Genomic DNA, 25,072 nt, shown 5'->3' on the forward strand with positions numbered 1-25,072 from the left:
GCCATGTTTTGTCGGTGTGGGCTCTGCTCTGGGCTCTGCCCTGCGGGTTTGGGCTGGGAATAGGCTGAGGGGCTGTGGGAGCAGGATTGCTGTTCTCTGGTATCTCCTAACACATCTCTGCTTCTCTCTGTTTCAGGTTTTATGTACAGCTTTGAAATGAAAAAGGTCCATTTTAAACCAACAGTATCTAGCAGCATTGCGCCAAATTGCCGTAGTATTTCTGACTAACTGGAATACCATGGCCCCTTTCCTCATAATCACTTCATCCAGTGTGTTGTTCCTTTGGTTCCTTTAATTTTTATATATATATATATATTTTTTGCCGTATTTGCCTGTAACTCCCAGCTATCACTGAAAGAACCGGAGAACCCCAAATCCTACACGTCAGCGGAGCCCCGAGCACTGAGCCTGGTCTGGAGGGCTGCGAGCATCCACGGTAGGGGGCTGGCACTCAGAGCAGAGCCCACGGAGCCTGCAAGGCAGGCAGGAACCTGCAGCGCATCCCTGCCCCCCTCTGCTGGCTCCTGAGCAGGGCGCAGTGCCCACCCCCCTCCCCGCAGCGCTCACCTCCCGCCTGCCTGCAGAGCGCCTGCCCTGGTGCAATATGTCTCATCTCTGTCTGCTTTCGTTCCTCACTTTGGCACTGTGCTAAACAGGATCACTTCTATCCCTTCCCCAAAACCAAACCCCCCTTTTTTTGGATGTTTTTCATTTCTAACCCCCCACGTGATTTTCTTCTTTTCTTTTCCTCCTTGGCTTAATGTAGGGAAGACAGATTTTCCCCCTTTCTTTTCAGAGCTTTTCCTCCCGATCATCAAGGAATCCTTTTTATTTTGGGAAATGTTGTTTTATTATTATTGTTATTAATAAAAGGCAAAAGGAATTTCTGTTTGAGAGACCTTTTTACCTGGATTCTGTTCTTACACCCATTGTGACTTGCACTTTTGTTCCGAGTGTTTGCTTTCTTTTCATGCCGTTGTAATTGTGACTTGGTTTTTCTTCTCTTGTGCCCGTGGCAAATTGGTGTCCTCCTCTACGCGGTTCAGATGCGCAGAGATCTCTTCTCTGTTCTTTGTGCTCTTTCCTTGGCTGAGAGAAAGCAAAGCCTCCCCTTTCCCTCCCCCTCCATCATCCAGGCTATGGGGAGAGCTTGGCGTCACCGTCACCCTTTGGGACTTTTGAAGCTCCACCTGGAAATTCTTCTTAATGACACTTTTGGAATATTTAAGACATAGATATCTAATAATAATAAAAGGATTGACCAAGCCCTCCTGAATTTTGCACAGAAGGAAGTGTGAAACCAGCATGGCAGAGCTACATTCGCTATGGGCTACCAATGCCTCCCCCCATATCCCCATCCCTTGGTCCCCAGGAAAGTGATGCTCAATACAGGCTGGAGAGCTGGAGAGGAGGAAAAGCCCACAGCACTGAGCTGAAGCTGGTGATATGGGAGGGAAGGGGCTGGGAGGCACCAGGAGGCACCAAAAACCTTTTTGCTCTGTATCTTTGGTTTGTTTTCCTTTCATTTACACTGTTTATTCCTGGGAGAGGTGGCCGCCCTACAGTCAGCACCCAGCGGGGGGACTTCGCTTCTAACCGTGCCATTTCGACGTATCACCTTTGGGTTTTGGGTTTGGTTTCTTTTCATCATGGCTTTGTATTGCAGTAATCGATACGCGCAGTGTATGTTGAATGTAGATGAAAATACTTTGCTATTCTTTCTGGGTTTTTGGAAATGTCAGAAGTTATTATTTTCCCCCTTCATTTATGTCAGACTAAAAATTAAGATATATAAAAAAAAAAAAAAAGAGGAAAAACCTGAAGTTTTGGTAAATCTTCAGTCCATTTTTTTGGTTGGGTGTTATTTTTTTTGGGGGGTGGGGGTTAATTTCTTTTGGCGGGTCACTTGCAACGCGTCGATTGGTCGGACGGTGGGATCATGGCAAATAAAACCATGCTGGTGATCTTCCCTGGCTTCTCTGTTTGCCTTGTTGCTCAACGCCGGGGGCGGATGGGGGCCACAGGGCTGCCCAGCAGAGCAGCATGTGCTGTGCTGACCCCATAGGTCACCAAACCACCCCATCGGGTGCACCCTGCCAAAGCCCGGCTTCCCTCTGAGCCCTGATGGGAAAGACCTTGAGCTGCAGCCGGGGGAGGAGGGCTGGGAGAGAGGAGCTGCTCCTGGTGGTGGGCTGAGGGGCTGGGGGTGTGGATGTGGGCACAGCAAGTGGGTGCGGGGCTGCACCAGAGCTGAGAGTGTCACTGCTCAATGAGCAGCTGCCCCGTGGCATTAACCAACCCAACCCCAACCAGCCCAACACTAACAAACCCAACCCTAACCAACCAAGACATTAACTAGGCCAACACTAGCCAACCCAACACTAACCAACTCAACACTAACCAGCCCAACACTAACGAACCAAGCCATTAACCAGCCCAACACTAACCAGCCCAACACTAACCAACCAAGCCATTAACCAGCCCAACACTAACCAGCCCAACACTAACAAACCCAACCCTAACCAACCAAGACATTAACTAGGCCAACACTAGCCAACCCAGCACTAACCAACCAAGCCATTAACCAGCCCAACCCCAACCAGCCCAACCGTAACCAACCAAGCCATTAACCAGCCCAGCACTAACCAGCCCAGCCATTAACCAGCCTACCCACTAGCCAACTTGTCCACTACCCAATGCATCTGTTAACCAACCTATCCACTAATCCACCCATCCACTAACCAGCCAAGCCATTAACCACCCCATCCACTAACCGGTGTATCCACTAACCAACCCACCCATTAACCGTGGGACCTGGGGGCCATGCCCATGTCTGTGTCCCCAACTCAGCCTCCTTCGGGCTCAGCCCTGGTGCTGGTGGGACAATGCTCATGTGGGGCCGAGGCCGTGATGTGGGGTGGCCGTGCTGCAGATGCTGTTTGCTCTGTGCTGAGCCTGTGCCCCACCGCCCGGCTCCGTGTTGACAGCAGCGGGCACACAGCAGCCGCAGGGCACCGCTCGGTCCCTCCGCTTTGGGGGCACGGCGGGACGCGGGCAGGGTGTTGTGGGGGGGGGTCTCCATCTATGGGAAGGATGCGGGGGGGACTCACGGGGGTGACGGGAGGAGAACGAAGGGTTGGGGTCCGGGCGGCCAAATCCCTGCGGGTATAAACCCGGTGCCCGGGCTCTTGGCCAAACCCCGGGGGCTGCCTGGAATCTGGGTCACCCGCAGCGTAAACATCTCCTTGGCCAACTCCGCATCCCCAGGGAGCTCCTGTTTGCTCGAGGCTCTGCCAGACCGGCGCTCCTTGGCTCCCTGTCCCGGGCCGTGCACACGATCCTTGAACTCTACGCGCCACATCGGCCGCGTCGGGGAGTGATTTCTTGGGCTGCAGCGCTGCCTTATCTCCTGCGGGAACTGCCCCTCCTGCATAAATAGCGGCGGTGGGGAAGCTGCGGGCTCACACGGGACGAGCAGAGCGGAGCAGCGGCAGGACAGAGCCGGTAAGAGCCCGAGCTGTGAGCCGGGACCCCCCTTCCCACCCCGCAGCACCGGGCTCGGAGCCGGTCCTGCTCAGGGCTTCCTTGAGCCCAACTTCTCGCTCTGCCCTCAGGTTCAGCCCGAAGATGAGAGGCGTTCTGGTGACCCTCGCTGTGCTCTTCTTGACGGGTACGTCCGAACAGGGATGAGCCCCTTGTGGGCGATGCAGAGCGCGATCCCGAAGCGCTCCGTGCCATTAAACCGCAGCCGAGCGCTCCCCGGAGCCTGCAGCGCCCCATCGGTGGGGCTCCGACCCACAGCTCCCGGGCACGGCAGTGCAGTGGGATCCCCCCCATCTGCCCGTCCCCAACGCTCTGTCTGTCCCTGCAGGCACCCAGGCCCGCTCCTTCTGGCAGCACGATGACCCCCAGACACCCCTGGACCGCATTCGGGATATGTTGGACGTCTACCTGGAGACGGTGAAGGCCAGTGGCAAGGATGCCATCTCCCAGTTCGAGTCCTCTGCTGTGGGCAAACAGCTTGAGTAAGTGGGGAGATGCGTGGTGCTGTCCCTGTCTCCATGTCTCCATGTCCCTGTGTCTCCATATGCCCATATCCCACTATCCCTATATCCCCATGTCCCTATGTGCTGTGTTCCCATGTCCCAATGTCCCCACGTCCCCATCTCTCCATGTTTCCACATCCCGTGGCTCTATGTTCCCACATCCCCACGTCCCCACCCCACATCTGACCCCGCACTGCTCTCCCCAGCCTGAAGCTGGCTGACAACCTGGACACGCTGAGTGCTGCGGCTGCCAAACTGCGTGAGGACATGACTCCCTACTACAGGGAGGTGCGCGAGATGTGGCTGAAGGACACCGAAGCTCTTCGTGCTGAGCTGACCAAGGACCTGGAGGAGGTGAAGGAGAAGATCCGACCCTTCCTGGACCAGTTCTCTGCCAAGTGGACCGAGGAGGTGGAGCAGTACCGCCAGCGCCTGGCACCCGTGGCTCAGGAGCTGAAGGATCTGACCAAGCAGAAGGTGGAGCTGATGCAGGCCAAGCTGACCCCAGTGGCCGAGGAGGTTCGGGATCGTCTGCGTGAGCAAGTGGAGGAGCTGCGCAAGAACCTGGCGCCGTACAGCAGCGAGTTGAGGCAGAAGCTGAGCCAGAAGCTGGAGGAGATCCGTGAGAGGGGCATCCCTCAGGCTTCCGAGTACCAGGCCAAGGTGGTGGAGCAGCTCAGCAACCTGCGTGAGAAGATGACGCCTCTGGTGCAGGAATTCAAGGAGCGCCTCACCCCCTATGCTGAGAACCTCAAGAACCGCTTGATCGACCTCCTGGATGAAGTCCAGAAGACCATGGCCTGAGCTGCTGGCCCAGGGACTGAGCCCAGGCCATGCCGGCCCCCAGGAGACCCCTCCTTACCCTCCTCTATCTCCCACCCCCACCCCGACCTGGAGTCCGTCTCAGCTTTGCCATTCTTTTGTCAAATAAACGTGACTTAAGTTATTGGAGCTCACTCAGTCTTTGCAGTGGATGCTGGGGATCTAAGCCATAAGTGGGGATGGGCCCTTTGGCACCCCCTTAGGGTGGGGGGCTGCAGGGTGGGGATCTGGGTTAGTGTTGGCTTAGGGTTTGCTGATGCCCATAGTGCCAGTCCCAGCTCTGCTCAGGATGTGGTCACAGTGATGCTGGGCTGGGAGCTCCCCACGTGCCACCAGCTTTGTGCTGAGCACCTCAAGAACACAACCCTGGGTTGGGGGTCAGCTGGGTGTCAGATGGACACCATGCTCACATTGGGGTTACACACCCCATCACCACCCCACACACACGGTGCAGCGCTGTGCTCAGCACCCCAGCCCTCCTCCATTACACCCCCCCCAACAACACCGCAGTGACAGAAGCCATCTCACTCCAGCTCCACTTTATTGCAAGAACCACAACAGAAAGGAAATGTTGTGTTGATGAATATGATTTAGTCGGGAAGTATTGGGAATGGTTGGACTAGATGATCTTCTAGGTCTTTTCCAACCTTGATAATTCTGTGATTCTGTGAAATGGTGCTGTGTATGGGATGGGGGGCAGGACCCCCACCAGCCCACAGCCGGGCTATGCGCTTGGTGTCTGCTTCAAGAGCGCGGTCACCTGCTCCCTCAGCTGCGCCAGCTGCTGCTTCACCACGTTGGTGTTGTCTGACAGCCATGTCCTGCAAAGGGACCACATCAGAGCAGGGTCTCAGCTCCGCTCCCCCTGACCCGTGCCATCCCCATCACCAGGGGCACAATGGGGGTCACTGGGGTGTGAGGTGCTGGTGGGGGCACACGGCCTCACCTGGCTTGCTGAGCTGCATCTGACTCACGCATTATGGTCATGGCAGTCTTGACTGCCTCGGTGGCTTCCTTGATGAGCTCCTGCATCTTCTTCATCACCGCCTCTTTCTTATCGGGAGCATCAGCCCCTGCAAAGCACACAGAGCGTGGGCATGGTGCACCCCAAACCCCCACTGACCCCTCACTCCCCATCACCCTTACGTGCTCCCACTGCCAGGATGGCCACAAAGGTGAACAGGAGTAGGATGGAGACCCTCATGGCTGGGGAGAGAGCAGAGCACATGGTGTGGGGTCAGATGTGACACCCATCCCCATCCCCTGGACCCCTGGTGTTGGTCCCGGTCCTGGGGGCCCCGCACTCACCTGGCTACGCTGTGCTTTGCCTCCGCGCAGTGGGGGCTGCTCTGAGTTCCCATTATATACCCTCCCCAGAGGCCGCATGTTCAAAGGTCAGTGGTGGTGCGACCGCAGGCAAGGTGCCCATTCCCGGATCCCTTTCCCCGCTGCCAGCTTTTATTTGGATGGGCTCCTCTGCTCCCCCAGAAGGGGTTGAGAAATCCCCAAGGGCCAAGGCCGGGGGCTGTGCATGCGTGTCTGCACACACGTGTGAGGGGTGAGGGCGGCTGTGGGGCACATACAGCACAAGGGTGACATCCAGCGGCACCCACTGCAAGCCAAGCTGCGGGGTGGTGGGCTGCAAAAGCAGGGGGGTGGGTGGCAGTGCCAAGCTGCGTCCTCAACTCCAAACACCCCGAGATGGGGCCACAGCCGTGTCTCCCCACACCTCCCCATCACCCTGCCGGCCACATCATGTGCCCCATGGCACGTCTCCTCCTGCTCCATCCCCATCCTGCTCCGATAGAGTCCCAGCCCCACGTGCCCCCTGCCCTCTGCAGGCCATACCCACTCCCCCTGGCAGTGTTGCCCCCTGGCACCCCGCCGGGCTCCGCGGTGATCTCAGCTCTGCGCTCACGTCAGGCGCTTCCACGTCGCGACCTTGCTAAAGTCCAAGCTGCGGTGCGGGGCTGCGTGGAACCCGGCGTGGCTGCTCAGGTGCATAAATAGCGGCGGGTGCTGCTGCACGGCAGGAACCACAGCACACAGCAGAGCACAGAGCATCGCTGGCAGCACTCAGGATGTCGCTGAAAGGGGCCGCCTTCCTCTTGCTGCTCCTGGTTGTGGCAGGTGAGGCAGCTCCCATCCCATTGGGGGTGGTGGGGCTGAGATGTGGCTGTGCCTTGGGGTGGGATGGAGGTAGATCTGACCTCATATCTCTGTGCCTGCAGGGACACGGGCCGATGTCAGCCCTGACCAGGTGGCCACTGTGATCTGGAAGTACTTCACCGAGCTGGGCAGCAATGCCAAGGAGACCGCGGACCAACTGCAGCAAGCTGAGATCACCAAGCAGCTCAAGTGAGTGCAGGGACCACCGAGGGCTGTGGGCATGGGAGGGCACAGGGTGCTGGGAGATGGGAATTGGACGCAGGGCACCCAGCAATGGGTGCTGGGTGCTGGACACAGGGCACTGACTGCCCGCTCTCCACAGCACCCTGCTGCAGAGCAACCTGCAGAGCATGAACTCCTACGCCAAGGAGCTGCAGCGGAGCCTGGTGCCCTTTGCCACGGAGCTGCAGGCACAGCTGGTGCAGGACTCGCAGCGGCTGAAGGAGCAGATCCAACGCGAGCTGGCCGAGCTGCAGGCCAAGCTGGCTCCCTATGCTGACGAGGTGCACCAGCAGATCGGCACCAACATCCGTGAGCTGCAGGCCAAGCTCAGCCCATACGCCGATGAGCTGCGCTCGCAGGTGGACCGCGGCACCGGGGAGCTGAGGAAGGCGCTGGAGCCCTTTGCCACCGAGCTGAGGGAGAGGCTGCAGGACAACGCAGGCAGCATCCAGGCCTCTCTGGGCTCCTTCTCTGAGCGGCTGCAGCAGAAGATTGACAGCAGCGTGGAGGGGCTGAAGGGGCAGCTGACACCCCTGGCTGATGATCTGAAGGAGCAGGTGGCACAGAGCGTGGAGGGGCTGCGCAAGGGGCTCAGCCCTTATGCCCAGGAGGTGCAGGACGGCCTGAACCGGCAGCTGGAGAGTCTCACCATGCAGATGGAGCGGGTGGCCGAGGAGCTGCGCTCCCGCCTGGCTGCCAGCTCGGAGGAGATGCGTGCCCAGCTCAGCTCGCAGGCCCAGGAGCTGCAGCAGGCGCTGGGTGGAGATGCTGAGGCCGTGAGGCAGAGGCTGAACCTGCTGGCACAGCAGCTGGATGAACGCCTGGTGCAGACGGTGGAGGCGTTCCGGCAGCAAGTGGCCCCCACCAGCGAGACCTTTGGGCAGCAGCTGGTGAAGAGGCTGGAGGAGATGAAGCAGAAGCTGGAATCGGGCACTGCAGGTGTGGAGGATCACCTGGACCTCCTGGAGAAGGAAGTGAAGGAGAAGGTGGCCACCTTCCTCAGCACCATGGAGCAGGCAGAGAGCTGAGCCCTCCCTGCCATTCAGAGCACTCACAGCTTCTCCCTATGGCAGAAATAAACTGGCACTTTGTGATGCACCCTGTGGTCCGTGTCTGTCCTTCTGCATCCATCCTGGCCTATGGGTGACCCCCAAATTTGGGTCCCAGGGAGCCCGAAATGGAGCATGGGATGTCACTGTATCATGGTCTCAGTGGTACATGGGCTCCCCTGGGGCTCTGGTGGGGAAGGCATAAACCTGAGCACCCCACTCCCCATGGCCGGGCCTCAGCAGAACCCCAACCCTGGCAGGTGCTCTGCAGCTCTGCACTGCCCTGCTCCAGCCCATTGCCCCCAGCAGGATCCCAGCTCCTGGCCCCAGAGCCCATTAAGGATGGGCGATATGAGATGGGGTGCTGCACATTGGCAGAGTACCCCCAGAGGTGACCCCACATGCAGAGGTGTTTGCACAGAGAAGGGAACAAGGCTGCACTTTGGCCCCCAGCCCCAGCCCCATCCGGATGGAGGCGGCCCTGGAGGTGCCTGGTCCCAGCAGGTCTGCTCCTGCCCCTGTTTGCTGGGTTGCTTTAGAGCAAACATTTCAAAGCCCGGGGTCAGCAGTCAGGCAGGAGCAGCCCCACAGCAGCCCATGCAATGGGCACCCTTATGTACAAAAAGAGGTACAAGAGCTGCACAAGAGCACTGGGGTGAAAGAAATACACAAAACCACTGAGCCTTTGGCATTCTATAGGGAAGTAGCTGCTCACAATTTGCAGACAACCAGCCCACATCCCATGGGGCACTCTCTGGTCCGGGCACTCCCTGCTCTGCTCTCCCATTTCCCACACAACAGACCCCTCATCCCATGCACAAGGATTTTGCTCCACGATACAAAGGTCAGATGGGAGCGAAGGTCAGCTCCATCCCGAGAAATCCACAGAGCAAACAGTGAGGGCCCATTTATCACTGGAACAACAAAAAACACGAACAATCTGCCCGCTGGGAGATGCTGGCGGAGCAGGGAGGGCTCACTGCAGCCCTGGGGGTTAAGGTCAGGCTGGATGACCACGGTCTGGCTGGTGCAGGGCACGTGCAGCAGTCAGGTGATGGGCATTCACGTCATCCCCCAGGCACGCTGCTGAACCTCCACGTTGTATTTACATGGAGTGAGGTCCAAAAAGCCTTCCCCTGTGGATGCGCTTATCTCAGAGCTCTTCTGCCGCCCGCAGATGGGTTATATAAAGTGAGCCCGTGCCTGGCTGCAGCAAGAGGTGAGAGCAGCCAGGTGCAGGGCAGAGGTGCAGCCTCGCTGTGCTCCCTGTGCTGGGGACACTTTGGCCTCTGGCAGAACGTGTCTGACCTTGCTGGGCAGCCCCACTCAGGAGCAGTACTACTCCAGACCCCAGAAGCGAGGTAAAATTGGGGAGTGAAATACAGGGATGGATAATGGCCCACGGGACAGAGACCTGCACTGCGGCATGAATTAACGCTCCCCTTCTCTCTTTCTCTTGCAGAGTTGCAGCTCGCTGGCCCAGCAGATCATGTCGTTGAAGGCTGCACTTCTGCTCACCCTCCTGGCCACCCTGCCAGGTTGGTGTCTGTGTAGCTCCAGGCTGCCCAGTGGCACAGAGATGGGGTGGAAAAGGGGTATGGGGGAGCAGAGGCGGCCACTACTCACATGGCACAGCTGCTCTGGCCCCGTGATGGGTTTCTAAGTCCCCTTGAACCAATGCCATGATCACTGTGTGCCAACCTGTCCCCATCCTCCTGCCACCTGGTGACTCAGAGTGATTCATCAGTGGGGCAGGTGGTGGCTGCTGTGGGCACAGGGGTCGTGCAGGAGCACAAAGCCCTGCTGGCTGCATCCCTCAGCCACTTCAGGGCTGGCTTCCCAGGTGACACAGAACTGGTAGAACATGATGAAGCCCAACAGCATCCCCACCCCAAACCCACATTCAACCACCCCAACTGTTCTGTTTCCCTTTGCTCTGTATCTCCTGGTCTGTGGGCTGCTCCAGTAATAACCACTGCCCTTCTCCTTGCAGTGTCACCAGCCGAGCTGGCACGGAGTGGCTTCTGGGAGTACCTCAGCCAGCTGACAAGTGACAAGGACAGCCTAGAGCAGGCACAGGGCAGCAAGCTGGGCAGGGAGTTCACGTGAGTATCCTGCTCCTGGGGCTCACAACCCACTGAGTGGAGCTGGATGTCAACCTCGTGCCCGTCCCGTCAGTCAGTGGTGCTTTATTAACCGTGTCTGCTGTCCTGTACAGAAACCTGAAGGAAAGCCTCCAGGACAGGGGCAGCAACGTGGGGAACTTCCTTGAGAAGTTGGCACCTCTCAACAGAGGCATCCAGCCCCGGCTGTACCACGACTCCGACAGCCTGAGGAAGCTCATCAGGAAAGAGCTGGACAGCCTGAGAGTGAAACTGTCCCCTTACGTGGACGACGTGCACCACAGAGTGGGCAAACACCTGGAAGACCTGCGCTATCAGCTGCAGCCCTTCACCGAGGAGCTGCTGGACCAGGTGTCCCTCCGTGCACGGGAGCTGCAGCGACACCTGACGCCCAGCCGAGACGTGGCAGCTCAACTGCTGGACGGCGTGGACGAAGTGCAGCGTTTCATGGCTCATTACGCCGATAAAATCGCCTTCCACACGGACCAGGTGAAGGACATCTTCCAACCTTACGCTGACAGGTTACTGAGCGAGATCCAGCGCTCAGTGGAGGAGCTCCACAGGAACGTGGTCCCGCACAGCCCCGCCAGCCCCGAGCAGCTCAACCAACACATCGGTGAGTTATCAGCCAAACTAACCCAGAACGCCCGGGATCTGCACCGCAACATCCAGCGCAACCTGGAGCAGCTGAAAGCCAAACTCAGCCTTCAGCCGGGGGAGCACCATGAGGAGATGGCCAGCGAGGTGCAGCAACGCATCGAGGAGTTCCGAAGGGAAACGTATCGACAGATCCAGGACTTCACTCGTGCCGTGCACCAGGAGACGGAGGACATGAGGCTCAAGCTGTCGGCTCGGCCTCAATATCTAGAGGAGGCTGCGGGCAGCCCGGCCCCGCTGGAGGATCTACGGGCCAGTCTGGACGCGCTGTGGCGAGATCTGGCGTATAGTCTGAGCGAGCGTGGAGGGGAAGCGGCGTGATGGCTGGGTACGGGGAGCGGACACAATAAAGCCAGCAGGCCTCGCCTCTCCGCCGCCATCACTACCCCTCTGCCATCGCTGCCCCTAGGCCGCCATTACTGTCCCTCGGCCGCCATTGCTGCCCCGCCGCCATTACTGTCCCTCCTCCCTGTCATATGATCGTTGTCCCCGTCATGTGACTGATATCACGTGGCCTCGCGTTGAGAGCGGGCCTGGCCAACATGTCGGCTCTGGGAGCGGTGGAGGCGGGTGCTGGGGGGGCTGCGCTGTTCCGGCCTCTTAGTGCCGAGGATGGAGAGCAGCAACCGGCGGAGATCGAGTCCCTGTGCATGAACTGCTTCCGAAACGTGAGGGCGGGGGGGTGTGAGGCCTGTGGTTGGGGCTGAGGCCTAGTCGGGGGGCGAGGCCTGTGGTAGGAGCTGAGGCCTGTGGTTGGGGGTGAGGCCTGTGGTTGGGGGTGAGGCCTAGTCGGGGTCTGAGGCCTGTGGTGGGAGCTGAGGCCTAGTCGGGGGGTTGAGGCCTGTTGTGGGGGAGGTGAGGCCTGTGGTGGGGGGTGAGGCTTGTTGGAGGCCGGAGTTGGGGCTGTGTGGGGCTGGAGCCCTGCAGGGCTTTGCAGGCCGCCCCCCAGCTCCATCGGGCTCGTTGCTGCTGCAGGGGGTGACGCGGCTCCTGCTCACCAGGATCCCGTTCTTCAAAGAGATCATTGTCAGTTCTTTTGCGTGCGAGAGCTGCTCCTGGTCCAACACTGAGATCCAGTCTGCAGGCCGCATCCAGGAGCAGGGTGTGCGCTATGCATTGGCCGTGGCCTCCCGGCAGGTGAGGCTCCTCCCAACAAACAGCTGGCTCTGTACTGCCTCAGTGTGTGTCTTTGTTCCTCAGTTGGCCTTACTTGAGAATAAAAGCTCCTGTGCCATGTGAGAAATAGCTTTTTATTTGTTGTATCCTTGTAGTCCCCAAACCTGAGTATATTACTAATGCACACATATAGGAATTATCTTCCTGCACATCCTATACCAGCTCATTGCTCCCTCGCTGTGATGTCTGCAGGTTTGTGAGGGATCTGCCCCTCCTCGGTGGGTGGGTGAGGCAGGAGTTTGGGCTGGATGTTGGGTGGTCTTTGAATGTGTAACTTCAAACTGGAATGGGATGTTTGTCCTGTTTCTGCCTCACAGCAAAGAGAGAAGCTGCTAAAGCTGTCCTGAATCTGATGCTGCTGCTTCAGCAAGAGCTGCATGCCCCAGTGTGGGCACTTAAGGTGCAGAGGCTTCTGGTTCTAACGCTGCTTTTGAACTGTTGTGTGCAGGATATGAACAGGGAGATTGTGAAGACTGACTGTGCCACTATTCGAATTCCAGAGCTGGACTTTGAGATCCCTGCCTTCTCCCAGAAGGGAGGTGGGTGTGTGGCATGTGCCCATTTGCATGTCTTTGTTGTGTAGTAGGCTGTGTTTGAGGAGCAGCCCTCCTGTCTGTGTACGTAGTCAGGGGAAGCCATCAGGTTTGGGAACACTGCCGTGGTTTACTTAATGCAGCTTCTTTTTCTTTCCCTGTCAAGTTCTTACCACCATTGAAGGCATAATTGACAGAGCTGTTATGGGTCTGGAGCAGGACCAGCCAGTGCGCAGGGTAAGGTGCTGTGAAAGAGGAATTTTTTGAGAGGTGCTTGTTTAACAAATGCTGCTATTATAAGCTTCAGTTTGTGCTATTTGACAGTGTGCTATTTGACAGCTTCAGCTCTGGGTTGCCCCTGATATCAGTTTCAAATGTGTCCTCTTGCAGGCAACAGACAAAGAGGTGGCAAGTAAAATAGATGAGTTCATTAGTAAATTAAAGCAGCTGAAAGAAGTACATTCCCCTTTCACATTCGTAAGTATGCTCAGGAGCGCAGACCCATTCTGTTGGAGGGGTGGGCTGGCTTCTTAAGGCTTCCTGTGGCTCTCTTCTCCTGCAGATCATAGATGATCCTTCAGGGAACAGCTTTGTGGAGAATCCCCACGCACCTCAGAAGGATGAAGCTCTTGTAGTTACATATTATAAGCGGACTCCACAGCAGGCTGCTCTGTTGGGTCTTGAGGTAACGTGGAGGTGTTGTTCCCTTTCTGCTGGGTGTGCTCTCAGGACTGATCCATCCCTTGCTACCTGGGAGACTCTAGGAGGCACAGGTAGAAGCTAATATTGCTTCTGGCTTCTTCTGTTGCAGGAAGAGGAGTTGGGTGAGAAGCCAGATGATTCTGCAGAGGACCTAAGGAATGAGGTGGGTGATTTTTGCAATGTAGTAACAGCTATGCACAGGTGACAGGCATGTAGGGCTGGCTGATGCTCTCTGACTGTCCTTTTCATTCCTGTTCTTTAGGTACTGCAGTTCAACACCAACTGTCCTGAGTGCAATGCTCCAGCAAACACAAATATGAAGCTAGTGCGTATCCTTTGAGTGGTGGCATGGGCTCAGATGGGATACCCTGCAAAGGCCAGGGTATGGGCTGCTTTGTGAGCTGACCTAGTCCTATTCCTGCTGTATCCTTAAGGCACAAATAAATAATTCCTAGTAGAAGCTGCAGGTCACTCTTAGGTATTTCTTCTGTTGAATTTTCCTTGACTGTCTGCTCCAGAAATCCCACACTTCAAAGAAGTGATTATCATGGCCACAAACTGTGACTCCTGTGGGCACAGAACAAATGAGGTGAACTACTGTCTTCCTTTTTCTCTTTTGTGTGTGTTGGGTGGTGTGTTCTGCTATGCTTTGGTGGGTAGGAGATTCTTAGACTTGCTGGCCAGGCTCCTGTGTTTCTTAAATGAGTGAAGGGAGAGAATGTTGTGTCTCCACGAGCTGCATGTAATGAATGAAGATAATCCATCTCCAGACCTGTGTGTGTTCCCTGTTTTTGAGGGGTTGCCTTGTGTCTGGAGTAACCTCAAGTACAAAAGTCCTGTCTGCTGACTGCCAGGTGTTCCTAGGTGAAGTCTGGAGGAGCAATTGAACCCCGAGGCACCAGGATTACCTTTAGAATTACAGATCCTTCAGACATGACGAGAGACATCCTAAAGGTAATGAACCTAAAGGTGTTTCCCTCCTTCCCTCCTTGGCTCCTGCAGATGATGCACCGTGGCCTGGCTGTTCCCTGAGGAGCGGGGCTGTCAGGATTGACATGAAGGTCTCTGTTGCAGTCGGAAACGTGCAGCGTGGAGATTCCAGAGCTGGAGTTTGAGCTGGGAATGGGAGCACTGGGAGGGAAATTCACCACTCTGGAAGGGTTGTTGAAAGATATCAAAGACTTGGTGAGTGGTCCTGGTTGCACACCCCAGCATGCTTCTTCCCTTTGCAGCATAATGTGTCAGTTAGACTTGTGGATTCATTTCCAACTCCTGTACCCCATTGGTTTGGGGGCAGCAGGGGTCAGACTTGGTCCTGCTGTCAGCTTGAGTCTTTATACTGGATGAAGGCTGCTTCTCAACACCCAGCAGAGCTCCTCTGTATCAATACTTAGTCTGCCTGTGGTATGAGGACACTTTGGTTCTGGCTTTCTCCTGCGCTGTATAAGTGCCTGTGTCTGCTCTTCCAGGTTGAGAGAAACCCATTCACTTTGGGGGACAGCTCCACTCCAAGCAAAACGGAAAAGCTGAAGGAGTTCATTGGCAGATTGCAGGAGGTGAGTGTCCTCCCAAGTCTCATAATGTGGTTTTGCCATCACTTTTGCTGCTTTGAAGCTATTAACTCCTTGATGAGTGTCACCGTGGCTCTTTGAGCTGTTCCACACTTGTCCTTTGTGCCATCACCTCATCAAGCTCTTGCTGTTACTGAGGAATATGTCAGAAGCATGAAGTGTGCTGTGAAGCTGCTGGGAGTATTGAGGGATCAGAAGAAGCCTTGAAGTATTGATATGCTGCTCTCCCTGTGCAGGTAATAGAAGGGAAGACAAAGACTGTCTTTATCATGGATGACCCTGCAGGCAACAGCTATCTCCAGGTATGTTGGTGTGAGCTCAGACCTGAGCTATTCAGAGCAGTTTCAGTGGGTTTTGTTGCTTTCCTTGGCTCTGTGTTGGCTCTCAGGGTTTGCTCCGGGCTTTTCTCTCCCTGCAGAATGTATATGCCCCAGAGGAGGACCCGGAGCTGAAGGTGGAGCACTATGAACGTACCTATGAGCAGAATGAAGAGCTGGGCCTTAATGACATGAAGACTGAGGGCTATGAGGCAGCACCAGCCTCAGGCCGATAGCAGCAGGGTGGGGTGAAGCAGCCCCTGTGTGCTCTGAGGAGCTGAACTTCCTTTCCATGCTGCTGCAGAGCGAGAAGATCCTGGTTGGGGGCTGTTTGGGTGGCCAATAAATCGTTATCACCATGTACGTGCTATCAGGGTTGAGCTGGAAGCCCCGCCCCCCTTCCTCGAAGCCCCGCCCCCCTTCCTCGAAGCCCCGCCCCCTTCCTCGAAGCCCCGCCCACTCATCCCCGCCATTAACACCGGAAGTCCCGCCCGCCGCCTTTACCTCACAGCGCCGTTCCTCTGCCCTTCACTTCCGGTGTCGGTGTCATGGCGGTGCAGGGTGTCTCCAAGGCTCAGTACCTGCAGCGTTACCTCAGCGGCCCTCCCGCCGAGCAGCCCCGCCGCCGCCGCAAGAAGAAGCCCCCGAGCTGCTCCGGCAGAGCCGGGTGAGTGCGGGTGGTGGTGGCTTCCCCTTGAGGCCTACATCTGCTTCCCCCCATCCCGGTGAGGCCTGCAGGCCTCAGGCGGGCGCTCCGCTGAGGCTGGGCCCTGTGTGTGCCCGCAGGATGCGGATCGTGGATGACGATGTGGGATGGAGCAGCATCGCCGCTGTGCCCGAGAAGGAGCAGGAGGAGGATGAAGGCGACATGCCCGTGGTGAGCGCATAGACACGGCCTGGTCTTCAATGGGGGCAGGAGGAGTCTTTGTATGGGGTGGTTACGTTTGGAACCGCTTACAGACACTAAAAGCGTGGGGCTGAGCCTCCGTGGTGGCTGTTAGAGCCTTAAAACGGCCGGGTGTGGTGAGGCAGAGCGAGATGAACGGCTGTAGAATGTGCTGAGTGCTGTCTGTGAGTATAAGTATGAAAATAACATGGCAATTAAGATAGGGAAGAGAGGAGAAGCTGAAGGCAAAGCCCTTGGATCCATCATTTCTAGTTCAGGACTAGCTGACCCTTCGGTTTAGAGAGCGTGGATCCCTTTATTGTTTTAAGCTGTGTTGGTTGGTCTGTTGTCTGATCTTCAGGTGGCAGAGTTTATTGATGAGCGTCCAGATGAAGTAAAGCTCATGGAGGAGTTCCGAACAAACGCTAAATGGAAGCTTTTAGGAGGTGAGGGTGGATCTTGCTGTCATTCCTGCCTGAATGTTTGTACAGTTCTAAACAGTGACATCACAAACTAAGGGTAGTTATGAAGAACCTTAATGGTGGTTGCTTACTGATTGTTTTTCCTTCAGACCAGAATGAAGAATCACAAAGTTCAGATATTTCAGTCCCTGCCAAACCTACCACAAGGTAAGGATCTCCAGCTATAAACTCCGGCACTGATTAATCCTTCTTTCTGTTTTCATCTGTCTCATTCTGCAATTTCAAGGTGTGAATCAAAGTGTGTGAAGGAGCTTTCCCAGGGATACCTTTTCCCATGTTGGATCCACTCTGGCTGGTGGAGAAGTGCATCCAGCTGGCATTGCTGTCTGGGTTTCCGCAAGGTTCATGAGCAGTTATTCCACAGTCCTTTGATATCAGAGCCATCTGTGTGATGACAGACTGCAGATGTGTAAAATAGTGAGGATGGTGGTGTTACGACACGCCTCTTTTCTGAGGTAGTTATACAGGATCAGGTGTTGCTTTGTGAGAAGATGATTATTCTAGGGCACAGAGTGGGGTTTATAGTTTGAGCATAATAAGGTTTAATGAAGGCTTCAAGTGATACAGTTAAGAGTTTTTCTTTGATTGACATCTCAGAGCGCTTCTTGAATTGTTCTTGTGCAATCTCTTGCTCAGTAATGCAGATCATTGTATGTTACCCTACTGGTGACTTCACAGATCTCATTTGATTTCTGTTTCCACTCTGAAGACAAGAAAAGATAATGAGTAAGCTGACTCTTATTTAAAGCTTCTCGTACTTTCTTAGGCAACGTCATGACTCCCCAGACAACTCACCACCAAGGCGAGTACGGCACGACTCACCAGATTTGTCCCCACTCAGACAAGAAAGAAATGATTCTCCCAGCCTCTTACCTTCCAAGCAAAGACAGCGTGACTCCCCCGACCTGTCACCTCCCAGGAGGAAACGCCATGACTCTCCAGACTTATCACCCCCAAGGAGGAAACGTCATGACTCCCCTGAATTGTCACCCCCTAGAAAGAAGCGTCACGACTCTCCAGACCTGTCACCTCCCAGGAGGAAACGTCACGACTCTCCAGACCTGTCACCTCCCAGGAGGAAACGTCACGACTCTCCAGACTTATCACCCCCTAGAAGGAAACGCCATGACTCTCCAGACCTGTCACCTCCCAGGAGGAAACGCCATGACTCCCCTGACCTGTCACCCCCCAGAAAGAAACGCCATGACTCTCCAGACTTATCACCCCCCAGAAGGAAACGCCATGACTCTCCAGACCTGTCACCTCCCAGGAGGAAACGTCACGACTCCCCTGACCTGTCACCCCCTAGAAGGAAACGCCATGACTCTCCAGACCTGTCACCTCCCAGGAGGAAACGTCACGACTCCCCTGACCTGTCACCCCCTAGAAGGAAACGCCATGACTCTCCGGACTTATCACCCCCCAGAAGGAAATGCCATGACTCTCCGGACTTATCACCCCCCAGAAGGAAACGTCACGACTCCCCCGACCTGTCACCCCCCAGAAGGAAACGTCACGACTCTCCGGATCTCTCTCCTGTAAGAAGCAGTTCAGCAATGGGAAAAAAAGGTGAGCATGTATAAGAATGCGTAATGCAAAAACATAGAGTTATGGTGGATGGGTTATTGTTTCTGTTGGTAAAACTTGTTGTCATGCTGTATTCTGATTACTTTGAGAAGAATTAACCTAAAAGTAATTTGTGTAAGTCTTAAACGCTTGTCCAAAGGGAAAATGAAGTTTAAGCCTCGTCTCTGAACAGTGCATGTTCAGAAGGAATGGAACATAAAGGCTGATGTCAATGCTTGTTCTTTCCCTACAGCTTTACCTCACTGAAGGTTTTGATTTTACTGTGGGTTATCTCATCTGTCACCATCTTTAGGCCTCTGGTGGTTCTTATTAATGTATGTTTGTGTTGCAGATGTTTCCTCGGTAAAAAAGATGCGTCATGACTCTGATTCTCCACCTCCACGAAGAGGTGCCCAAAGTGCCTCTGAGGCAGACCTTTCTCCCCAGCGGAAGAATCACAGGTTAGGTCTATTCCACAGTGATTCTCATAAGCATGGTCCTCTTAAACATGCTCAGAGCAAGTTTTCATGCTTCAGTTTCTCTCATCCTCAAAGGGCTCTGCCTTCTGGAAAGGGTCAGCATGGTTCAAGGAGTCCCTCCAATCTCTCAGATCATCGCTACTCAGATGAGAAGGGATCTCCCAAGAAGGTAAGGGGTTTGTCTTTCCGTCTGTGCTGAAGATTGCTTCCTCTGATAGCAATCATTAACAGTGTGATGGCTTACAGATGGTAGAGCAGATATATAGCTTGTAAATGCAGCTGTGCTACACTGTCAGTTTGCCATAAGACCACGTGTGAGGTAGATGGAAGATGAGCTCTGCATGAGCACTCTGCGTTTCTGGAAGTCTGTGGAAGCTGTTTGCAAAGATGGCAGCAAAGTGGCTTTGTAACAGAGCTGCCTCTCGTGTAACTTCCCCTTGTCATACCTGTGAGTCACTGGGCAGCTCTCAGCCAGCAGAAATTTGATTCTTGTTTGATTTGCAGGCCAAGATGATGTCTGGGGTCAAAGCTGGTTTGGTGTCAGCTGACGTGCTGCGGAAAGAGCAGCAGGAGCTCAGGAAGCAGGAGAGAAGTAGCAAGCACTTGGAAGGTAAAAGTCTGAAACCAGTGCACAGACATCAGCTTTTAGTCTGCTTTTGGCTGACTGTTAGTGCTGTATCAGGGCATGTCTTAAAATGCTGGTAGTAAGGGTGTTGATGGAGAGTGTCTGTGTTGGCTGGCATCCAGGCATGCTGATGAATATACACAGGTAAAAGCCACTGGGTCTCTAAAATAGAAATTTATGAGTGGTGATTTCAAAGAGGTGCCAATGAGACAATTGCGAGGCTTTTGTGTCTCATCTGCCCCATCTGCTATTCCTGATCTGAAGGAGCAGGCTGTTACACCTATAGCTCATTGCATGAGCTATGGAGTGGTTTGGAAACTGAAATATTCCCACGTGAGTGACTCAGGATTTCTGTTATCCCTAGAGGAATCCCGACACATGGAAACCATCTTCCGCGACAAGTCAGGCCGCAAGAGGGACCTTGTGCAGGAACGTCTTGAGCAGAAGCAGAAAGATGAAGCAAAGTTGTTGCATGATGAGCAATATGCCAGATGGGGAAAGGGGTAAGGTGTCTTGGTGACATGTCACTTTGCAGGTCTGGGGACTGAGGGTTGGCAATGAGTTTTGTGCCTGGGACCAGGTTATTTTGTGTGGGATTACCCTGTCTGTTGCTGGGTGCTTCTCAGGGATGCTACAGACAGTAGATTCTGATCAATACTACAATTTGAGCAGATCGCAGTAAATTATTCCTTAGTTTTGAGGTGGTACTTTGTATGTGTTTTTAGATTAGCACAGGAAAGGCAGCAGCAGCAGAATGTGGAAGATGCAATAAAAGAAATGCAGAAACCATTGGCCCGTTACATTGATGATGAAGATTTGGATCGAATGCTGAGAGAACAAGAGAGAGAAGGAGACCCCATGGCTGAGTTCATCAAAAAAAGAAAAGCCAAAGAGAACAAGGAGAAGAAAGGTATGGAAAGCTGTGCTGGTGCAGGTTTTAATGCCCAAGGAGCATAGAAATGCAGCTGCTGTTCAGTGAACAGTGTGAGGTTGCTGCGGCAGCTTGAGTCCTGAAGATTGCATTGTAGTAACCAATGTCTGTATTGCTGTTTTTGTCTCTAGAGAAACCTAGGTACAGTGGACCAGCACCTCCTCTCAACAGATTTAATATATGGCCTGGGTATCGCTGGGATGGGGTGGACAGGTAGGTATTCCTGATACACTGATGTCATTGAATGGTAGTAAAACTAAACGAGCTTTTGCTTCAGAGAGCTTACAGTGAGTGAGATGCAACGCATTCAACCTTAACACTGCTCATGGTTATGAATGGCTGGCAGGGACATGCTTGTCTGGGACAAAAGGGAGCCAGGTTCTCTTCTGATCTGTTGTGGCACTGCCTGCTGTTTGCCACAGCTCAGGGTGGAAACTCAGCTGGAGGTGTTGATGCAAAAGTAGTGGCAAACGTGATGTCTTTTAAAAGCTTTGTGGCTTTAGTAGATGTGCACGGTAGCCCACGGTCTTGTTGGTGTTATTTTGTAGGTCCAACGGATTTGAGCAGCAGTTCTTTGCCAGGATGGCCAACAAGAAGGCAGTTCAGGAGCTGGCATACAAGTGGAGCATTGAAGACATGTAGACAGTAGAAATAACCATGTGAAACGGCACGACTGAATTGAGATCTGCCTGCTACCACTGCCAGAGCCAAAAGTAACGGCTCCTCTGCCTGGACCAAGCACTGTTGGCATTCAGTATCCCAGTGGATCGTCTTCTTGGAAGCAAGGCTGTGTTTAGAGGAGAGCTGCTGGAAAAGGATTTTCCTGCCAGCCAGAAAGGACCAGTGCCAAAAACTGGAGTGGCTGCTGCCCACAGAGGAACACTTCTGCTCCCTGGTGTTCCTTCATGAGGTGCTGCAGACTCTGGTGTCTGACCCACTTATTTCTTTACTAATAAACTGTAGAAACTGTGTTGAAATGTTCTATGCCAAATGCTTTGTCCTCTGAAGGCAGTTGACAGGTCTTCAGATGTCCTAAATCTCAGGTTTATTTCATGGTGGAAGCATGCTGGGATTTAAGTCGTGGAGAGTTAATCCTATCTGGTGTGTTGGCCTATTGCAGCACACGGTTGTGGTTTCAGCTATGGCTGAGTTCTTCCAGCGGGTGTTTTTTGCTCTGAAACAGCTCAATACTGTGAGCTGATTTACCTGTGGGCTCATGTTATGTCTGCCCCATGTTCTCCATGTCCTTGCTAATGAGCCCAGAGAGCTTCTGCTTGTTCAATGTTGTGTAACTCTTAACCCTTCTGGTTCCTGGAGTCTTTGGCTTGCAGTGAAGTTAGCACAGCAGAGCTTCCTGTAGCCCTTATGGGAGCTGTGCCAGGTGGGTCAGTATGTGGCAAGAAGCTGCTTGCTGTATATATAACTCTAGTTCTCTACTAGAAATGGCTGAATGAACAACATGCCATGTTATATTTGACAGCAAAGTCTTCAGAAGCTCCAGCAGCTCCTTGGGGGTCAATTTCTTGTGGCAATAAACACGCAGAGGCCATTTAAACTGTTTCCCTTGGCCATTATTTTCTTCAGAGTAGCTAATGGTCATGGATTAGTCCCTACAGCTTTCTCTCTGGACAGGCTTGCTGATGGCTCTTAGCACTGCTGCCTGGGGGCTCACTTCAGCACGAAGCATAACCTCTCTCTTGTGATTAGATTTGTCCAGCTTGCAGCTGGAGGCCAAGCAGAGCGCTGCGCTCCATCCCTGCTTGCAAGAAAGCACTTCTAACTAAAAACAACGGGTTGGTAATGGACATTGTATGGAAGGGTTACATAGCAACAGCATCGGAAGGTTGTGAGCCTGAGATGCTCTACCAATGAGTGTCACCACTGTACCTCACATCTGAACACCACCGCCGCAAGAAGCAGCTCCCAAGCTGCTCCACCGGACCCTTTTGTTTAGAGAGCATGAATCCCTTTCTTTATTGTCTTAAGCTGTTTGGTCTGTTATCCGAGCTTCAGGTGGCAGTTTATTGATGAGCATCCAGATGAAGTGAAGCTCATGGAGGAGTTCAGAACAAACACTAAATGGAAGCTTTTAGGAGGTGAGGGTGGATCTTGCTGTCGTTACTGCCTGAATGTTTTTACTGTTATAAGCAGTGAAATGTGATTCTTGTTTGATTTGCAGGCCAAGATGATGTCTGGGGTCAAAGCTGGCTTGGTGTCAGCTGACATGCTGTGGAGAGAGCAGCAGGAGCTCAGGAAGCAGGAGAGAAGTAGCAAGTACTTGGAAGGTAAAGGTCTCAAACCACTGTACAACATCTGCTTTTGGCTGCCTGTTAATGCTGTATCAGGGTTTGTCTTAGAGGGCTGGTAGTTAAGGTGTTGCTGGGGAGCATCTGTGTTGGTTGGCATCCAGGCATGCTGATGAATTCACACAGGAAAAGCTGAGTCCTCAAGTTCTCCTTCAGGATTTAGTGCCACAGTGGCATCTTCTTTTATTGACCTGTTGGTAGTAAAACTAAATGAGCTTTTGCCTTAGAGAGTTTACAGCGAGTGAGATGCAATGCATTCAATCTTATCATTGCTTACAGTCATGAATGGCTGGTAGGGACATGCTCTGGTACAAAAGGGAGCTCTAGTAGATGTGCACAGTAGCCCATGGTCTTGTTGGTGTTATTTTGTAGGTCTAATGGATTTGAGCAGCAGTTCTTTGCCAGGATGGCCAACAAGAAGGCGGTTCAGGAGCTGGCATACAAGTGGAGCATTGAAGACTTTCTCAACTTCTTTTCAAGGCTGCAGTTTTAAAATTGTAGATGTAGGTACAGATGTTTATTACTACCACGGGGATCTTATAGCAGAGTTCATTACAGTACTGAATTTATAATATGTGTATTATGGTTATATTACCGGAGACTTTCTTGCTAAGATATATCTGTGCAAAGCAGTGGAGTACAGGAGAGTTTAGCTGGTGTAATTTACACATAAAAATGAAGCCTTTTGTATCGTTGCCCAGATGCAAATTGTCAAATGCTGTGATGGCTGTTGTGGATAATAACATACGGGCTTTGAAATGGCTCTGCAGCTTCAGGAGGGCCAGGGGAGCTGCCTGTCTCCGTCTGTTGGTGGATCACGTGTGTCTGCAAACAGGCTGGATTGGAACACCTCCAGCCCAGAGCTGCTTTGCAGTGTCCCATCTGTGTCTGAAGAGTGGAGAGGGGGGGCTGGGGACACAGCTCTGTGTGGGCAGTAAGATTTGACACAAGTAAGTGTGAATACATCTGCCCTTTTCCTCTCAGAGTGACTCCAAAGCCAGCAGAAACCCTTTGTGAGTATGGAGCTGGGCTCTGGTATCTCTTGTGATGACTGCAGGATCCGGTATGTGGGATGGTGGCTTCGTGTGCAAGGTATCCAACACATCTGAGTTGGACAGTGAGAAGAGGAAAGCTGCCTGCACCTTGATGAGAGCTCGTACACCTCAAGAGGGAGCAGGAGGGCGGTGAGGATGAGTGCTGCCTCCCCCCACCAGGCCATGGCAGCCGGCAGAGGGTGCTGGCACACCAGGTTTGGCCTTGCCTGTGGCACAGAGGGCTGCCCCTGCCCTGGGCTGGATGCATAAGGTATAAGTGCAGCCGTGCTCTGCACTCCTGGGTGCCGCAGCACACATGTGCTGAGGGGTGTTTGGGGTGTGCTGCGTATTCTGGAGCCCCACCTGAGGTCTGAGCACACAAGTTGTTCCCTATGTATGCCTTCTCATTCTGACCCTGTGAATGCAACATGTGTTGGCCAGGGAGGAGGGAGTATGGCTTGTCCCATTGCCCTTGGTCTGCGTCCTGCTTTGGCACAGCTCTGCTGTCTGACATGGCTGTGTGTGAGCGGTTGTGGCAGCAGAGAAATTGGGAAACACTCTGGGATCCTTTGGGATGAGAGGGGTGATATAGAGACAAAGTGAGCAGTGCTGGGGAGTGGATCACTTGATTATTGTTTCTGGAAGGGCAGCAGTCCCTTTCTTGGCATCTTAACAGCGACTTTGATTAGCTTTAACCAGGAAAAAAAAAAAAAAAAGAAAAAGGAATATTAAAATCTTAATTTAATTTAAAACACTGTCATTCACAGTCATGGCAAACACCAAGCAGAGTAATTATTATGCAAATGAGGCAGATAGAAAAAATGATTAATAATTGCACAAATTAAAAATTATTGTAAACATCCTGTGACGAGTGATAAGTCCGCGAGGAGTGCGTGCGCAGGAGGCAGCGTTGCTCTGTCAGCTCCTGCATCCTGATTTTCTCATTAGTGGGATTTAATTAGCAAATGATGTGGAGGAACCGAGCAGCTTTTGGGGCTGGTTAAGGGTCGCTGCGCCCGGTGTGTGGTTCCAGGTGATGGTAGAGAGGTGCTGGGGTGCCCACTGAGCTTTTGTGTTCAGCTCCGTCCCAACAACTGTGGCTTTTAGGGTGACTGGGCAGGGAGAAGGGGGACCTACAGCTGCTGCCTGGGGTTGGCAATGCTGTGTTGTCCCTCATGCTTGTCCTCATGCCGCCCAGCTTCTGCTTTCTGCCATCCCCAGGTTCTGGGCTCTGAGCTGCCCCAGCAGCGCAGGCTTCACCCCTGACCAGCCCCGAAATGGGCAGTTGCTAATTACTGAGAGAGTTTGCTCCCTCCAAGAATTAATGAGCTTATTTGTCTGGCATTTTGCTGCTAATTGCATAACATTATTTTTTT

At 53.6% G+C, this 25,072-nt stretch overlaps 8 protein-coding genes across 20 annotated transcripts in view; 7 read left to right on the forward strand and 1 right to left on the reverse strand.

Moving 5' to 3' along the window:
- SIK3 (SIK family kinase 3) overlaps nt 1-1,969 on the forward strand; it is a 66,186-nt gene extending 64,217 nt beyond the window's left edge. For all 10 annotated transcript variants that reach the window (XM_085525995.1, XM_085525997.1, XM_085525996.1 and 7 more), the window contains one exon: nt 137-1,969. The gene's annotated coding sequence lies outside the window, so the exon portion shown is untranslated. The remainder of the gene's footprint in view (nt 1-136) is intronic.
- A 1,494-nt stretch (nt 1,970-3,463) lies between these two features.
- Nucleotides 3,464-4,992, forward strand: APOA1 (apolipoprotein A1). The gene is made up of 4 exons (XM_015883900.2): nt 3,464-3,504; nt 3,615-3,670; nt 3,872-4,025; nt 4,253-4,992. The coding sequence occupies exons 2-4, from the start codon at nt 3,628-3,630 to the stop codon at nt 4,848-4,850; spliced, it is 795 nt and encodes a 264-aa protein (XP_015739386.1). The 5' UTR covers nt 3,464-3,504; nt 3,615-3,627; the 3' UTR covers nt 4,851-4,992.
- A 398-nt stretch (nt 4,993-5,390) lies between these two features.
- APOC3 (apolipoprotein C3) lies at nt 5,391-6,204 on the reverse strand. The gene is made up of 4 exons (XM_085526005.1): nt 6,177-6,204; nt 6,015-6,074; nt 5,815-5,941; nt 5,391-5,689 (listed from the first exon to the last, which is right to left on the reverse strand). The coding sequence occupies exons 2-4, from the start codon at nt 6,070-6,072 to the stop codon at nt 5,593-5,595; spliced, it is 282 nt and encodes a 93-aa protein (XP_085382131.1). The 5' UTR covers nt 6,073-6,074; nt 6,177-6,204; the 3' UTR covers nt 5,391-5,592.
- A 695-nt stretch (nt 6,205-6,899) lies between these two features.
- Nucleotides 6,900-8,357, forward strand: APOA4 (apolipoprotein A4). The gene is made up of 3 exons (XM_015883897.3): nt 6,900-6,998; nt 7,100-7,226; nt 7,360-8,357. Exons 1-3 carry the CDS (start codon nt 6,950-6,952, stop codon nt 8,285-8,287), a joined length of 1,104 nt encoding a protein of 367 aa, XP_015739383.1. The 5' UTR covers nt 6,900-6,949; the 3' UTR covers nt 8,288-8,357.
- A 1,127-nt stretch (nt 8,358-9,484) lies between these two features.
- Nucleotides 9,485-11,467, forward strand: APOA5 (apolipoprotein A5). Its single transcript, XM_015883898.3, has 4 exons — nt 9,485-9,669; nt 9,771-9,846; nt 10,302-10,413; nt 10,527-11,467. Exons 2-4 carry the CDS (start codon nt 9,798-9,800, stop codon nt 11,407-11,409), a joined length of 1,044 nt encoding a protein of 347 aa, XP_015739384.2. The 5' UTR covers nt 9,485-9,669; nt 9,771-9,797; the 3' UTR covers nt 11,410-11,467.
- Nucleotides 11,468-11,606: 139 nt separating this feature from the next.
- ZPR1 (ZPR1 zinc finger) lies at nt 11,607-15,748 on the forward strand. Of its 4 annotated transcripts, none has more exons than XR_014938217.1 (14): nt 11,607-11,756; nt 12,064-12,225; nt 12,713-12,803; nt 12,964-13,034; nt 13,188-13,274; nt 13,360-13,482; nt 13,609-13,662; nt 13,762-13,828; nt 14,018-14,088; nt 14,354-14,453; nt 14,574-14,684; nt 14,969-15,055; nt 15,307-15,372; nt 15,489-15,748. XR_014938217.1 is itself a non-coding variant. In XM_015883895.3 (14 exons), exons 1-14 carry the CDS (start codon nt 11,631-11,633, stop codon nt 15,621-15,623), a joined length of 1,341 nt encoding a protein of 446 aa, XP_015739381.2. In that variant the 5' UTR covers nt 11,607-11,630; the 3' UTR covers nt 15,624-15,748. The 4 variants fall into 4 exon arrangements, 2 of the variants coding, with proteins under 2 accessions (XP_015739381.2, XP_085382129.1); XM_015883895.3 differs by having other exon boundaries at nt 14,364-14,453; XM_085526003.1 differs by having other exon boundaries at nt 12,090-12,225; nt 14,364-14,453.
- Nucleotides 15,749-15,917: 169 nt separating this feature from the next.
- BUD13 (BUD13 spliceosome associated protein) lies at nt 15,918-21,333 on the forward strand. The gene is made up of 12 exons (XM_015883894.3): nt 15,918-16,054; nt 16,174-16,264; nt 16,635-16,719; nt 16,845-16,902; nt 17,522-18,324; nt 18,674-18,782; nt 18,876-18,969; nt 19,305-19,410; nt 19,790-19,928; nt 20,151-20,335; nt 20,488-20,569; nt 20,905-21,333. The coding sequence occupies exons 1-12, from the start codon at nt 15,936-15,938 to the stop codon at nt 20,996-20,998; spliced, it is 1,965 nt and encodes a 654-aa protein (XP_015739380.2). The 5' UTR covers nt 15,918-15,935; the 3' UTR covers nt 20,999-21,333.
- LOC146755278 (uncharacterized) lies at nt 21,039-24,557 on the forward strand. The gene is made up of 4 exons (XM_085526006.1): nt 21,039-21,266; nt 22,536-22,641; nt 23,035-23,165; nt 23,433-24,557. The coding sequence occupies exons 2-4, from the start codon at nt 22,542-22,544 to the stop codon at nt 23,598-23,600; spliced, it is 399 nt and encodes a 132-aa protein (XP_085382132.1). The 5' UTR covers nt 21,039-21,266; nt 22,536-22,541; the 3' UTR covers nt 23,601-24,557.
- The last annotated feature ends 515 nt before the right edge of the window (nt 24,558-25,072 follow it).

The sequence above is a fragment of the Coturnix japonica genome, chromosome 34 (assembly GCF_054131305.1).
Source record: "Coturnix japonica strain WE chromosome 34, WE-NBRP24, whole genome shotgun sequence".
Lineage (NCBI taxonomy): Eukaryota > Metazoa > Chordata > Aves > Galliformes > Phasianidae > Coturnix > Coturnix japonica.

Excerpts from the sequence above, each read along its gene's own strand:
- APOC3 (XM_085526005.1), bottom strand. The coding sequence starts at position 6,072 with ATGAGGGTCTCCATCCTACTCCTGTTCACCTTTGTGGCCATCCTGGCA. Across the intron at positions 5,942-6,014 it reads CATCCTGGCAGTGGGAGCAC|GGGCTGATGCTCCCGATAAG; the intron begins GTAAGGGTGATG and ends TGTGCTTTGCAG. Across the intron at positions 5,690-5,814 it reads GATGCAGCTCAGCAAGCCAG|GACATGGCTGTCAGACAACA; the intron begins GTGAGGCCGTGT and ends GTCCCTTTGCAG.
- ZPR1 (XM_015883895.3), top strand. The coding sequence starts at position 11,631 with ATGTCGGCTCTGGGAGCGGTGGAGGCGGGTGCTGGGGGGGCTGCGCTG. Across the intron at positions 14,454-14,573 it reads TGACGAGAGACATCCTAAAG|TCGGAAACGTGCAGCGTGGA; the intron begins GTAATGAACCTA and ends TCTCTGTTGCAG. Across the intron at positions 15,056-15,306 it reads TCATTGGCAGATTGCAGGAG|GTAATAGAAGGGAAGACAAA; the intron begins GTGAGTGTCCTC and ends CTCCCTGTGCAG.
- LOC146755278 (XM_085526006.1), top strand. The coding sequence starts at position 22,542 with ATGATGTCTGGGGTCAAAGCTGGCTTGGTGTCAGCTGACATGCTGTGG. Across the intron at positions 22,642-23,034 it reads AAGTAGCAAGTACTTGGAAG|GTCTAATGGATTTGAGCAGC; the intron begins GTAAAGGTCTCA and ends GTTATTTTGTAG. Across the intron at positions 23,166-23,432 it reads GCAGTTTTAAAATTGTAGAT|CTTCAGGAGGGCCAGGGGAG; the intron begins GTAGGTACAGAT and ends ATGGCTCTGCAG.
- APOA4 (XM_015883897.3), top strand. The coding sequence starts at position 6,950 with ATGTCGCTGAAAGGGGCCGCCTTCCTCTTGCTGCTCCTGGTTGTGGCA. Across the intron at positions 6,999-7,099 it reads GCTGCTCCTGGTTGTGGCAG|GGACACGGGCCGATGTCAGC; the intron begins GTGAGGCAGCTC and ends CTGTGCCTGCAG. Across the intron at positions 7,227-7,359 it reads GAGATCACCAAGCAGCTCAA|CACCCTGCTGCAGAGCAACC; the intron begins GTGAGTGCAGGG and ends CGCTCTCCACAG.
- BUD13 (XM_015883894.3), top strand. The coding sequence starts at position 15,936 with ATGGCGGTGCAGGGTGTCTCCAAGGCTCAGTACCTGCAGCGTTACCTC. Across the intron at positions 16,720-16,844 it reads TAAATGGAAGCTTTTAGGAG|ACCAGAATGAAGAATCACAA; the intron begins GTGAGGGTGGAT and ends TTTTTCCTTCAG. Across the intron at positions 16,903-17,521 it reads CCTGCCAAACCTACCACAAG|GCAACGTCATGACTCCCCAG; the intron begins GTAAGGATCTCC and ends GTACTTTCTTAG.
- APOA1 (XM_015883900.2), top strand. The coding sequence starts at position 3,628 with ATGAGAGGCGTTCTGGTGACCCTCGCTGTGCTCTTCTTGACGG. Across the intron at positions 3,671-3,871 it reads CGCTGTGCTCTTCTTGACGG|GCACCCAGGCCCGCTCCTTC; the intron begins GTACGTCCGAAC and ends CTGTCCCTGCAG. Across the intron at positions 4,026-4,252 it reads GCTGTGGGCAAACAGCTTGA|CCTGAAGCTGGCTGACAACC; the intron begins GTAAGTGGGGAG and ends TGCTCTCCCCAG.
- APOA5 (XM_015883898.3), top strand. The coding sequence starts at position 9,798 with ATGTCGTTGAAGGCTGCACTTCTGCTCACCCTCCTGGCCACCCTGCCA. Across the intron at positions 9,847-10,301 it reads CCTCCTGGCCACCCTGCCAG|TGTCACCAGCCGAGCTGGCA; the intron begins GTTGGTGTCTGT and ends TTCTCCTTGCAG. Across the intron at positions 10,414-10,526 it reads AAGCTGGGCAGGGAGTTCAC|AAACCTGAAGGAAAGCCTCC; the intron begins GTGAGTATCCTG and ends TGTCCTGTACAG.